The sequence below is a fragment of the Dermacentor albipictus genome, chromosome 1 (assembly GCF_038994185.2).
Source record: "Dermacentor albipictus isolate Rhodes 1998 colony chromosome 1, USDA_Dalb.pri_finalv2, whole genome shotgun sequence".
NCBI lineage: Eukaryota > Metazoa > Arthropoda > Arachnida > Ixodida > Ixodidae > Dermacentor > Dermacentor albipictus.
The window spans coordinates 344,332,645-344,346,672 of NC_091821.1; the positions used below are offsets into that span (position 1 = coordinate 344,332,645).

General features: G+C 47.1%; 1 protein-coding gene across 2 annotated transcripts in view; it reads right to left on the reverse strand.

Annotated features, from left to right (window-relative positions):
- The window catches only part of LOC135911263 (fibrillin-2-like), a 104,647-nt gene extending 95,086 nt beyond the window's left edge, over positions 1-9,561 (reverse strand). For both annotated transcript variants that reach the window (XM_065443577.1, XM_065443497.1), the window contains exon 1: positions 8,997-9,561. In XM_065443577.1, the coding sequence (XP_065299649.1) occupies positions 8,997-9,247 (251 nt within the window). In that variant the 5' untranslated portion in view covers positions 9,248-9,561. The remainder of the gene's footprint in view (positions 1-8,996) is intronic.
- Between the last annotated feature and the right edge of the window lie 4,467 nt (positions 9,562-14,028).

The window sequence follows — 14,028 nt, forward strand, 5'->3', positions numbered from 1 at the left end:
GTACGTATGCAGACGTTCTCTCTGTCTACAAAATAAGACCCAGGACCAGCAGTAAGCGTAGCGTCCACATGCTTGCGTGTTAAGTCTGGTTGGGAACCACTTCCAGTGACCAAACCATCTATTCATGGCTCTATACACAGCGAACTCGATTTAGTCAGAGCGAGAGGGTGAAAATTTTGATGACTAAGGCTGCGCTGTCGCTGCGACAAAGGCTTAAGAATCAGAAAGCGCAAATTTCTACCCTATAAGACACACTCTGTGCAGTGCAGTGTTGCGGGATTTTCGACAAAGGATGCGTTTGCGAGACTCCCGAGACTTGTGGCATTTTTATACATCAACGCAAGCGCACGAACTGAATAAGACAAAAGCCCCGTCGATATGCGCTCGACTTCCGCGTAGGGAGATAAGATGCGAGGGAAATTATCAACGCTTCTCGCGTTTCGATTCGTCACGGAGCCAACGTCACGCACGGGTACGGTCGTGGTCTGTACCCTGGCGATTATGAACGGAATGCCAGCGCAACTGCACGTCCATAACACGGCAGGTCCTTTCTTAGTTGGGCAGACGCCAACCCACTCGCGAGGTTGTTGAAGCGAGAGACGTTGTAATCGAAACCGAAGAGGTCAGCCCCTCTGCCGAGTTGTTTCCCAGTGCGAATGACCTTGAGTGGCAGTGGCCGTGTGGGAGTACGCATAGACAAGCTGTCAACGCCGCGCCAGCGGCTCAGGTGTCGTGCCCGTACGCACAACCACAATACAGCTTACGTCAGGCATGAGCCCTCCGGGTCGTCAGAGCGAGAAGGGAGGCCATGAAATGACAGGCCCCTGTATTTTTTTTTCTTGACTTCTCTACTGCCTTCCACCCCAACGTCGTCTTTCCACCATGGCGAATCTGTTGGAAGGCTGAAGGTTCTCAAGGGATTAAGTTTCTTGACGCTTCTATCAGCTGCGATTGATGCACGTGTTGATATCTAACGTTGTGGCTGTGAATCACCAACTATGTGCACGTTCTTGTTTGTGGTTTGCCGAAACAAGACACTGTGCTTACTAATAAGGGGCAAAATAATGACTGTATTCAATACTCGAAGTCTTTACTGCGCAGACCAAACCGAATGTCAGCTACAGACTTCGCCAAAATCTTGTCTATTCCTTTCTCCGGCTTGTAAGAAAAGTTTGATACAAGACAAAATTTCGAATTATTGTGACTGAGCAGGTGAAGCTGGAGTAGAACCTCTGCTGCTGCGGCATTCGCATATTCTTCAAAGATACTAAATCCTCGAGAAACGATGTTTAATTTTAACGCCATCACGAGTGTGTCGTATAGAGAGCAAGTTTTGTGAGCGTGTGATTTTTTATTACGTCGAACTGAGAACGATTAACCATTCGTTAAATGTGACAGGTGCTTCGTGCGCTCCATCTGTGCGTACAATAGGACACCAGAGAGAGAGAGAGAGAAGTTTAATGATACGAAATGCTGAGAGGTCGGCCTGAGGTATATTCCTCTAGCCAGCTACTCGGCATTGGGGGAAGAGGAAGAGGGAAAGAAAGAGGGAAGAAGGAAGAAAAAGGTGCATGATGGGTGACGATGATGATAGAAGGAAGATGTAGAACATATGGCAAGCAATTTGGCATGCTCAAACTCTGCAATCTAGGCCCGTAATTTTTAAAAAGTTCAGTAATAGTAACAGTAAAGTACTGCGTGGTAGGGAACATTATACTTGCATGATGTTTTACTATGGTACTTTCTTTATGAAATTGAGAAGAGAGAGCGAAGGAAAGTTAAGAAGGTTAGCGAAGTTGCACCTGTTTTGTTACCCTGTATAGGGAGAGGGAGAACTGGGAGAAAAGTGAAAGGGCGAAATATAACAAGAGATATGCACGCACGCACGAGCAATGACGAGCAGAGAGCTCGCCATTCAGTATCTCTCTCTCTCTGCCCCACTCGATACTCTAGAGGATAGTATGATATCATGGCATTCGTGAAAATTTGATGTTGCAGATGAATTCGGCTGAACGTATCTAGCATCTCTAATGTTAAGTCTGCAGCTGCATTCCCACACAAGAAAAGGAGCAGTAGGTTGTTCGTTCATTGTAATTCATTTATATATTCGTGCACGTAGGCCACGAAATCACAACGTTCCATTCACATTGATTCCAGAAGCTGTAGGAATGGTCACAGTGTGCGTCACATCTGGCCTTGTCTCAGACAGCACCGACAAAGTTGCGAGCAGTGCGAAACTATGCCACTGGCGACGTGACGTGCAGGCTATCATTCCTTGATGTCCCTCATGCACGGTTTGCGTCTGGCCCAGTAGCTGCCACGTGCGCGTTCAGCAGTTGCGAACGTTTTCCCACTCTCCACCTGGCCCTCCATGCACGAAAGTGGGTGCGACTTTGCGCGATTCACTCGAGCCAATCTTATCCACACGCATCCTTCGCGCTGCAACGAAGACAGAGTGGCCTGATAAGGCGTCTCCAAGACGGCAGGACGACTAGGTGCAGTGATCTACTCTCGCTAACCGCATCGCAAGCACTTTCATTCAAAGTCCTTCAAGCGCATGGGGAACAAACACTGTGACCGCCGGCCGCGGGCTTGACACTTCGAGAGCCGACACGTGAAGTGCCACTCCTTTGACGTCATCACCATCGTGCCATTATGCAAATGTTCACGGTCATCGAAAGAGAACTGCTATCAAGCATAGGAGGCGCGATCTTCTTGGCTATTCTGGCACCAAATATCGCGCTACTGCTCAACGTTGAATGAGGAATGCTCACTCGACTGGCTTCACAATGGTGCCCTAAAATGTAGGCCATCAGGCATGCACTACCATCCGCTTGGCTAAAACTGATGCCGCGTGATTCAATATGGTCTCGTTTAGCCTGCTCTCGCCTTGTCATGTCTAGCAATAGAGCCAACATCCGCGCTCACAAAGCTTCCCATACGCAACCGCAATTCACGATTGGTAATCGTCATGCCGACTATCTCGTCTTGCCAATCGTTATTATGATCAGCGAGCGCTGGAGCACCGGACAATGAGGAAACCCTTGTACGTATAAAAAATGCAGAATTTCGGCTCTGGCGAAAATATTCTGCTCTGTAATTGGCGCTGTCATAGAAACGCCGCATTTACCTGCAGCCATCGGTAAGAGTTCAGTCGAAGACGTTTCGACCACATTTTTATCTCCTACGAACGAAGCCCGGGGATGTCTGGGTCGGCTCACGTGACAACACAGTGCGCGTTGTAGCTGAACAAGTGTCTATTTCACACTCATATTCTTGTGTGCTTGTTTTTTTTTTAATAACTGCACATCGTCAGCTGCATATGATATAGGGCAGTGAAATTACGGCCGCAGATTGCGATAGCTTATGTCATGCCCATCACTTGGTCGTACTCACTGTGTCATATATGCTGAACTTTTGGCTGGCAGCGCTGTGATCTTTGGGATCAAAAACCAACTGTGAGCCTTGGGACATCAGTTAAGATTTGACATGGTCGCTAACTGCCTCTTGAAAGTTATAGCTATGTTCACCATGTTTTTCAATACGTTGATCTTTTCCTTAATTCAGCGTCTTGCATCTGCTGGCTTGTGTGTCATGCATGCTTCAATAGAAGGACGACAGTAGGTTCAGCAAATGATCCGCGGTTTGCAACCTACAGTTTTCTGAAGTGGCCGTCCTAGAATCGGGCATCCACTCTGTCGTCTGCAGGTACTCTTAAAGGAAAGTAAATACGCTTTGAGTATATTTGCATTCATCTTCTAAAGCGGGACTCTCGTAATGATTTACTATGGTATTGACTTGCGTCGGAAAATATAAGCACAAGAGCGAAAATTCTGAGAGCGACATCGGGGAGAGACGTGCTCAAAAGTAAAACTCTTGGTTGGGCTAGTTGGTTCATGCTTGAATGTGTAAAGAGCAGGGTGCAAAGATCAGGAGAGAAGAAGTGCCGGTCCTGTCGTTTGTGTTCTTCTGTCCTGATCTTCGTGCCCTGCTCTTTAAACGGAGAGAGACGCTTGACCCGCATCATCGTTATATATACAACCGGTGATCATAACAGATGGCGGTGGAGAGGTGCGTTGAGCTGTGCCCAGATTCAGCACAGCGCAGAGGAGATTCAGATGGAGGAAACCAAAGTAACCAAGAGTAACTGACAAGCCCAACCGACAAGTGCATGTACGAACTTCAGAACTGCTTCCGTATTGGGCTACTTGTCAGTTACACCGAACGCTTAAGTGCGTGTGGTCTCACGTTGTTCTCTTTTGCCTTAGCCTCTAATTCGCTCACTCTGCTGTGAGGGATAAGCGGCGGTACTTAAAGGCACCAACTTATCTCTTTAATGTTCGGGATAAAATAGAATGAAAACTGGACCAAGTTCTGCAACATAAAGCGTGAGTGCACATTCGAATATCACCTATTACTTGCATGTCAAATTTCCGCCATAAAAAGGAACAATAGTTATGGGCACACTTCGGAAGCACTTGGACTTCATCACGGAAACCGTGATCCAACCTGGTAATGATCTCATTATTTTCCTACCAAGCCGTCGACCTGAAAGTGGTGTTTCCGTAAGCATTCCGGATCGAACGCGACGCGTTCGGTCGGGGAGCAAGAGAGTATCGGTAATCTAAAAGCTGATTGTAGCTCGTACCAAACTGTAAGAGTAGAAGACGAATTGCCTGAGGTGAGGTGACAGTGCAAGAGCTCCGAATGTCCGCTGAGTAAAATGAACACACTTCGTTCGCTAAAACGCATTGCCCGTTTAGCGGAGTTCCGCGACGTGAACCTAATGAATTACTTATATCTATAACGAAATGACATCTATATGCAGCAGGAAATGATGGTTGGCTGACAACGACAGTTGATACTTCCTGTGCACCCCGCCCTCAATAACATTCTATTATCGCGAAATACCTTGAAACGCCCTTCGTCGTTAGTCGATGAAATGGGACAATTTCTTTACATAACGCTTCCTTCTGGCATGGTTTTTGCTTTTTGCTATCAATACCCTTGGCTCAATCCCTCACAATACTAAAAAAAAATAATGGTGAGAACGCCCGTTCCAGCATACGCATGACGGGCTTAAAGCTAATCAAGAATTTAAGATATAACACTCGTAGAAACTAAGGGGTTAGTACAATAGGGAAAAGTTACTAGTTCTACTTCCCAAATTTCACTTGCACGCGACCTACATTGCCTCGGAGGGGGCTTGAGAGAAAGTCGAGGGGTTGCCCGGTACTTGGCCAGGCGTGTCTGCGATAACCAAGTGGGTCACTTTATACGTCTCCCTCGTTGGAGATAAGCGTTAGCGGTAGAGTCCCTCGCATTTGCTTTCCGCTCGGAACCCTTTGGATCGCGCTGCTTTAGCACCAGGTCGCGGGGTTCAATTTCCGGCCATGGTGGCCACATCCCGAGTGGCGACGGAATGCAAACACGATCGTGTACCGTGCACTTTATAAAATCCTGTTGCTGGTCAAAATCAGTCCTGAGCCTCGCACAACGCCGTGCCTCATAGCCCGCTGTACAGCTTCTCGATGTCAAATACAACACACAAAAGAAAGTCCTCTTTAAGTACCTAGCACTTTCTAACGGGCTTTCTAGAAGCCCTTTGGGGGCCCTGCATTTCTATCGGCGAAGTTGATAGAGCGCTTCAGGGAGAGAATGTAAAGAAATCCGAAGCGATCCAGTTATTTACTTTTCGCCATATAACTATATACGATATTAATCGATCATATAAATTTTGAGGCCGCATGCCTATAAGTGATGTGCTTTTGGATACGACTGTGCAAAAGTTCAGGTTTAAGAAGGATACTTTTCTTCAGGCAGTCATGGTCTTATTTCTTTGTTTCGTTATTTGGAAACTAAAATTAAAATGGGATGTCTGTGTTAGTTAACGAGCTACTAGCACATACAAGAAGTCAAGCTCTCGATATACGGGCGGAGTAAGTGAGCACCTATGCGACTCTGCTATGAGTGACGAAAGTGAATTTCAGTCAAATTGCCGACGAATGCAAGCATATATATATATATATATATATATATATATATATATATATATATATATATATATATATATATATATATATATATATATATATATATATATATATATATATATATATATATATATATATATATATATATATATATATATATATATATATATATATATGTATATATATATATATATGTATATATATATATATATATATATATATATATATATATATACATATATATATATATATATATAAATAGTCATATCATAAGAAGCCAACAAACACTGACACCAAGGACAACATAGGGGAAATTACTTGTGCTTAATAAATGAAATAAAGAACGCAGACTGACCAGTTGCCTTCACCCTAAAAGATCACGTTCTCGGGACGCCTGCGGCAAAAAAGACGTTCCACGTCCGCCGCCAAGGTCTGTGAGTGGTGGCGCTGGCTTACACTCCCGGGGTTCTACTAGGACACATAAATACCCAAGAAAGTGGATGGGAAAACGATGCCGCGGTAGCTCAATTGGTAGAGCATCGCACGCGAAATGCGAAGGTTGTGGGTTCGGTTCCCACCTGCGGCAAGTTGTTTATTCATCCACTTTAATTTCCATTACTTTACCGTTTCTTTATTTCATTTATTAAGCACAAGTAATTTCCCCTATGTTGTCCTTGGTGTCAGTGTTTGTGGGCTTCTTATGATATGACTAATAAAAATCGGGCCCCTCGGTTAACCCCCCTTCTTCTCGTTCATTTATATATATATGTATATATGTATATATGTATATATGTATTTATGTATATATGTATATATATAGGCGGTGGCCCGAAGGGAGCCCCCACCACCAGGCCCCAAAACGGTGATGATGAGTATGTACGGGTGAGAATATGAAGCGTATGAATAATGCTCACAATATATATATATATATATATATATATGTCTGTTAGCGCAAACGGCGCAACATTCGTAATCCATCGCTTAATTTTGCTTTAGCGTATGAATAATGCTCACAATATATATATATATATATATATATATATATATATATATATATATATATATATATATATATATATATATATATATATATATATATATGTCTGTTAGCGCAAACGGCGCAACATTCGTAATCCATCGCTTAATTTTGCTTTGCAGTGCATGCATTTGTGTCATACAGTGAAGACAGTGATTGAGTCAATAGTTGAATGCTAGATAAAACTTCCTGACTATCTCCTATTTGAATATATATGGCAGTTGGGCGGAGCAGTAGAGATTGTACAGCGATAGCGGTGTCTATAACTCCCTGAGGGAGTCCGTAAGCTGTACGGACTCCTTAGGTCTACTAATCTCTCGTTCACGCGCAGGTGCACGACTCATTCGCCAGCCACATTAACTCTCGAATGACGTCTTACAACACCGCCTAGAAATGTAACAAGCGTCAGGTCATCCAATACGCCAGGTATGGATGGTCCTTAACCTTTTTAACACGTTCTCTGAATGCTCTATAATGCGCTCTGGTCACCGCACATCTTACGTGCTACCAAATCGCATCCTCTCACTCCCGCTCGTGGGAATGCTAGAGCTCCACCAAACACTGTTATATTCGAAGGAGTTATATACGAAAAGACAGTAATGTTATGGAAAAGCGACTATTATCATCATCAGCAGCCTATTTTATGTCCACTGCTGGACGAAGGCCTCCCCCTGCCATCTCCAAATACCCCTGTCCTGCGCCAACCGACTCCAATTTGCGCCTGCGAATTCGTACGTGCTATCCACTACTCTGTCGCGAACTATTACCAATGCTTGTTCTGCCAGCCTAGAAGCTATGCGCGGAGAGACCATAGCGTCGGGAGAAGCTAGCCCCACATCTCGACGGCCATGGATGATGTAGTTTTTAAACTTTCAGTAGAGATATATCTTCAGCACAGATATATGACGCGGATGCCATGGGTCCTCATTCCAGGCTTACCTTTTCTGCAACCGGAAGCTTGCGGGTCACACCAGAAGAGTACATGACAACGTTTCCGTTAAGTATGTAGTGTACAAAGAAAACCTTATCGCCAAGCAGCGAACGTAAACAAAAACTCGAAGATAAGATCACCGCAAGCACTTTGAATGGAGGTGGAAGATTCTATCCTCGCTGCGACAAGAAAAACACTAGAAACACACGCTTCCGTTACAGTGTAGCGGTAAAGTGTGTTTGTGTGTTGTCTGTCTGCCTGTCTGTGTGTCTCTGTGCGTGTGCGCGTGTGCGTAAGCTCGTGCGTATACCTGCGTGCGCGTGTGTGTGGGACCATAGGTCTGATTCCGCTGTTCAATAAGTATCAAATTACAGTGATATAAATGGCCATAAAGATCACAAGAGGGCCAAGAAAACTGTCGTTTTGCCGCGTACAAAATTTTGAATGCCAAAAACTAAACAATGTCATTCTTTCTAGGTATGTCATAAGTAATTCGTCGTTATGCGCTTCAATGTCTAAGCAAATAATTGTTTCATTTTTTTTTGTTTCGACAATTAAAATTATCCTGTGACATCGTTGAGTTTCAACGTCAGTCGACATAATCGATTCTATTCTTTCTTCTTCGGTTTCTTTTTCTATTTTTTTTTCTCTTTGCCTGTTATTATCTTCTTTTCCTGTCAGTTACTTTCTATATAATGAAGAAGCAGATTAAATAACTTCTTCCTGCTGCACGGTCATGATATGTTAACGCCGCTGTAGAAAGGTCCCCGCTCAAAGTAATAAAACATTCGAGACGCTCAGCATGAAGGGGGACAAAACGCAAGTGAAGCCATTCACTAGAATTCCATTTCCGGCTCCACACGATGAGATCTTCTGATAGAGAACCTCAACCGTGTACCCCTAATACGCCCGTTCCGCGGTACCCGTCACGCTTCCAACGGCAAGCGAAACGTTCACGAGCAGCGTGTCCGGCGAGGTGGGCCCACACGCGACGCTCTCCGACGGCAGAACCGCGCTGTAGAGGCACCGCACTCACCGGTTCGTCCTCTGGAAGGAGCCGGAGCCCGTCGCCGACGCCGCTTCCATTTCACCGGTGAGCTCGGCCTCTTCCCTCAAGGCTTCGACGCCGTGCGGAGTCGCGCAGACCAGTAGACACCAGCACAGCCACGCAGCGGCCAGGAGGGACAGGCAGCGCGACCACGAGGCCCTCGTCGCGGTGCGGGCCACGTGCTGTCCACGGCCGGGCTCGGAGCCGCGGCGGACCATTGCCGCGCGGGAGCAGATCATCCTCCTCCTGCGGCGGCGGCAGTCGGAGTAGCGCCCAGCGACGGACACGCGGAGCGGTGCTCGGAGGAGTCGGATGAGTAGTACGCACCGAGCGCGGGCGAGGGTCTCGTCCGAGGGCGGCAGGAAGGAGGGGAGTGCGATTCGGCAGTGGCTGTCTTTCCGCGGTGCCGCTCCTGCGGCGGCCCTTTGCCGGTCGGGGAGGTGGTGGACGCCGAGCGGCCGGACCGCTTATCAGTCACTGCTCCGCCGCTGCGGCGCAAGCAGCTCCTCCTGCTCGTGGTGCGCGTCAGAAGCACGCCGCTTGGTCGCAGCGCGGCCACTTCTGCTGTGCACCGTCGCCCTTTCTCCACTTCGTCTCTCCTCCCCCTCCTATTTTACACGCTCCCCCCACCCCCCCTTTCACGATTCTTCGGTAGTACGCCCTGTAGCTTCACCGGAACGCATCGATGCTATGCGAGAGGTCATGTATACGGCACCCCAGGTGATGTAACGATACACGGAGCTGCGGGCAGGTGCCGGGCTTCCCCGGGACGTTTGTGAGGGGCGCTGCGCTTGTGGAAGCACGGATCAGGACCAGTGGACGGATGCCATGGTCGAGGCCACTGTCGCCGGCGCGCCTCGTTCTAGCGCATTCACACAACAGTGAGCGTACGCCCCGTGAATGTGCTCTCCTTTCCCTCAAATTTTCGTCCACCGCTAATAAGAGCCCACGAGGACAAATCAACCTGTGAGAAGACACATGAACTTAAGAAAAACATTAAAATTGAATATGTGGTTTTACGTGCCAAAACCACTTTCTGATCATGAGGCACGCCGTAGGGGAGGACTCCGAAAATTTGACCACCTGGGGTTCTTTAACGTGCACTTAAATCTAAGTACCACGGGTGTTTCCGCATTTCGCCCCCCATCGAAATGCGGTCGCTGTGGCCGCGATTCGATCACGCAACCTCGTGTTCAGCAGCCCAACACCATAGCTACTGAGCAACCACGGCTGGTAACTTAAGCAAAAAATGAGAACACCTCAGTATACGATTTCGTCCTATACGCAAAGCATGAACCATTTATGCTATGTGAATTTGTGTGAGAGAGAGAGAAAGGCAGAGAAATAGAACACAGGAGAGGCAGGGAGGTTAACCAGACGCCCGTCCGCTTTGCTACCCTGTACGGGGGAGGGGTATGGGGACGAAGACAGAAAGAGAGGAGATAGAGAAAGCACAGTTTCGCGCACATTTGACGGTTCGCACCGAGTCTACACACGGTTGCCTAGACCTGTCAACTTGAGTTATTTCAACAACGCGTTCGTGGCTTTCTGTGTCACCGATACGTGCGACCAAGGTCCAAGGATCTCCATTTCTGGATATGGTCCAGGGTCCAGCTGGTTCAGTGCTGTCCGGAGAGCTTTACGCTCGATGTCGTACTGGGGCAGAAAGGTAGGATGTGTTCAATCATTTCTGTGGTTCCACAAGAGTCTCACATGGGCGTATCCCCCATTTCAATGCGGAAAGAGTAGGCCTTCGTAAATGTCACCCCGAGGCAGAGGCGGCACAATACTGTCGTCTCAGACCGGGAAACTTTTGATGGCACTTGCAGCTTTAAGGATGGATGAAGCCTATGAAGATGACACTTCGTGGGGTTGTGAGAAGAGCAGTATTTGTGTGTCATAGCTTCAGCCATGATATGAAGCCCTGGCCGGCTTACGACCGTATCGCGGCGCCTGGAGAGAAATGTGTGGGCCGATCCCGGAGATAGTGCAATACCGGGCCGACCTGCGGTGAAGGTGAATCAGGCTTCAAGCACTCGGCCAATTTTCAAAAATAACTTCATTATTTTGGGTCAGAATGGAACCACAGAAATTCGGCGTTGCAAGAGAAGTAATATATATATATATATATATATATATATATATATATATATATATATATATATATATATATATATTAGAAAGTGCATTTATAGTGTAGCAAGTTGGCCTTTATGCACTTCATTTGTTTTAAATCCTGTTTGACGAATAATGAGAGGGGAATAGGAGTGTGGCGACTGCGCCCCATGCACGTAGCCTGCGCTTCTGAGGTTATGACGTCACGCGCGTCGGAGGTGCTGCCGACGCGGCTGCAGCAGCGGTTGCGGCAGATGCACGGAAGCAGGTGCGGCGGTGGCCGCGGCGGCGCTTGTGTCGGCGTAGTGTGGTGCCGCATTAAGGGTATGGATGATTTCATAATGTATGCAGCCTAAACAGCTTCGCTGGTAATCCGTCCCTATACAGATGTTGCGGCCCCGGGAATATTTTTTTGTTTAATTATTTTTGAGGTTGTTTCAATCATTTCGACCATCGTTTCGATGGACGCGTTTCCGGAAGCTTTTGACAAGCAATATGGCGCGGCCTTTCACTCGCTCAACGCAAAGGATATATGCCTCTGCTGTCACAACACGTGCACGTGCGCATAAAGCTAATGAAAAGTGAAATGATTAACTGCACAGAAAACGAGCGGCGACGATCTCCGCCTGTGCCGATTCTCCGTGGCGCGCCGTGGAGCGGCGGCACGCCTTCTCCAAGCGTCTCGGCAATTGATTCGTTGACAGATGGGCTTGGCAACCTGTCAGCGGTGGGAACCGCGCGGGTGCAGCCCGGCTATGAGGCACTCGCTCGCGCTGCTTTGGAAGCCATCCAAGCGCACCGTCTCCACTGAAGTTTGCCGTGGTTAGGAGGCCGACGCGGGCTGCTGCGCCATTTCTCATTTCCAGACGCGAGGAGACAGAGCCCAGCGGCGGGTCTTCGCCTGCCAGACCGCATCGAGGACACATGTCGAGTACGCGCCAGTGTCAACGATGAAATGCCTTGGCCCCGTGCGCCGCCATTATACTTTCCGGCACGTAAGCAGTCCCGCCGCAACCAAACCTTCGCGAGAGGTGTGGGTTCTGTGCTTGCTCTTCCGCAACGGTTGCAACGGTGGTCCAAATAAAGTGCTTAGTTGCCGTTCTATTGACCTTTGGTTGTTTACAACTAAGGGCGGGTATGGTATTGCGGTCTTTGGGAGAGTTGGTAGCTATGTCTAAGTAAATGAGAGACGCGACAAAGCATGCGATATATTGCATTTCCGGTCTTAATTTATGAACTAATGCGGTTCAAGTAAAAAGAGGCTGTACGTCGCCTTTGATGGAACTCTTCATTGGCAAGCACCGAAGAGGGTCTCATGAAATCGATTGTTGTTTTAAACAGCAAATAATAATAATAATAATAATAATAATAATAATAATAATAATAATAATAATAATAATAATAATAATAAGTTGGCCCCGACATCGCGCTCGGTATTTGCTCCGTGTTGCCGCTTCACCACACCGCACGTCGGCCTCCTCGCAGTTCAGAGACGGCGCGCGCACTGCGGTAGGTTGCAAGGCCACGTCCATGGCCGGTGAGGCCTCGTAATTCTCGCAACGTCACAAGAGCCATCGCTAGGAAAAGTTACTTCAACTTCGTGTGTGCACCCAATGCTTGCAGTGAAAGCCTTAAATTAAGAAGTTTGAAACCAATGTTAGTGTTTGCTTGCGACGCTGCTTAACGGAACACTATAGCTGCGCTTCTCTCCGTGAACTACTGTTCGAAATAGCCGGCCAATTCTGTTCTTCATATGCGTTCTTGGTATATAATACACACCCGTGGCAAGCTCACGGTTTTCTTCACAGAATAGGCGAAACAGGCAAGACAATTGCGAACCTCCCTAACGTGGCAAAATAGACGTCTGCCGATTTTACAGCGAGTCTGGTAAGGGTAGCCGCGCTGGTGGACCGGGCCGTTCTGGAGATGCAGGCAAGGAGACAACAGGATGTATTCGTCGCCTTCAAGTGGACTAAATACTACTTATCTATCCATCTATCCGTGACGTCTCTCGTGCGGCGGTGAGAACAGCGTGGTCGACATCAAACGTAAACGCAACGCAACGATTATCGGATCCCTCAATTTTCTCTGAGACGTAATACTAAAATACCGTAATATAGATGTCACCTTGGTTGTATCTCATTCAAATAGACAACAACTTATGTGCGCGTCTTTTTTTTTTTCGAACCAGTGGTTCGATATATTTGTTTCTCACGTCACATTTTACCGTCTCTACGTAGGAGATAAACTGTTTGTACGACAGCTGCGGTGAAAGCTGATGCCGTTTCCCAGCAACGCCGCCTGCGTCAGAACACAGAAGTGGCTGCGTGACCAGGGTATACAGTACGCGCTCTAACCAGGGCACAGTCTAACCAGGTCGTCGGTGATGAATCATCATAAGAACCGCCAACAAACACTTAGTACTTCAGAAGAGTGTGCGAAGTCAGTCATATGCCTTCGCTGTCTTTGATGTACGAGTTGCTCAGGTCCAAAATCAAAAAGGGGGCCGACAGATGTAGTAGCACACTGTGGTATATAAGTTACATAAACAGGCATAAGGTGCGTCAGAAAGGCTGGGCTACGTTTCAATTAGAGGACCTGTCTTTGTCAAAGGCCTCTGATAAAGACGGGCCCATCTAATGAAACGAAGCCCGACAAAGATAGGTCCACCTATAGAAACGTAAGCCAGCCTTTTTGAGGCACTTGATGTCTGTTTATGTCAGTTGCTCAGATAGGCGCGCATCTGCGAATGATTTTTGAAGTTTTCCTGTGCCAGTTAATCACAGACTTGCAATTCGATTTCACCGTATATTGCACAAACAATATTAATATATGTGCGTCAGAAACGATACGCATCTCTTTATTTTATTATGGAATTTAAAAAAAATATATATATTACGTCTCG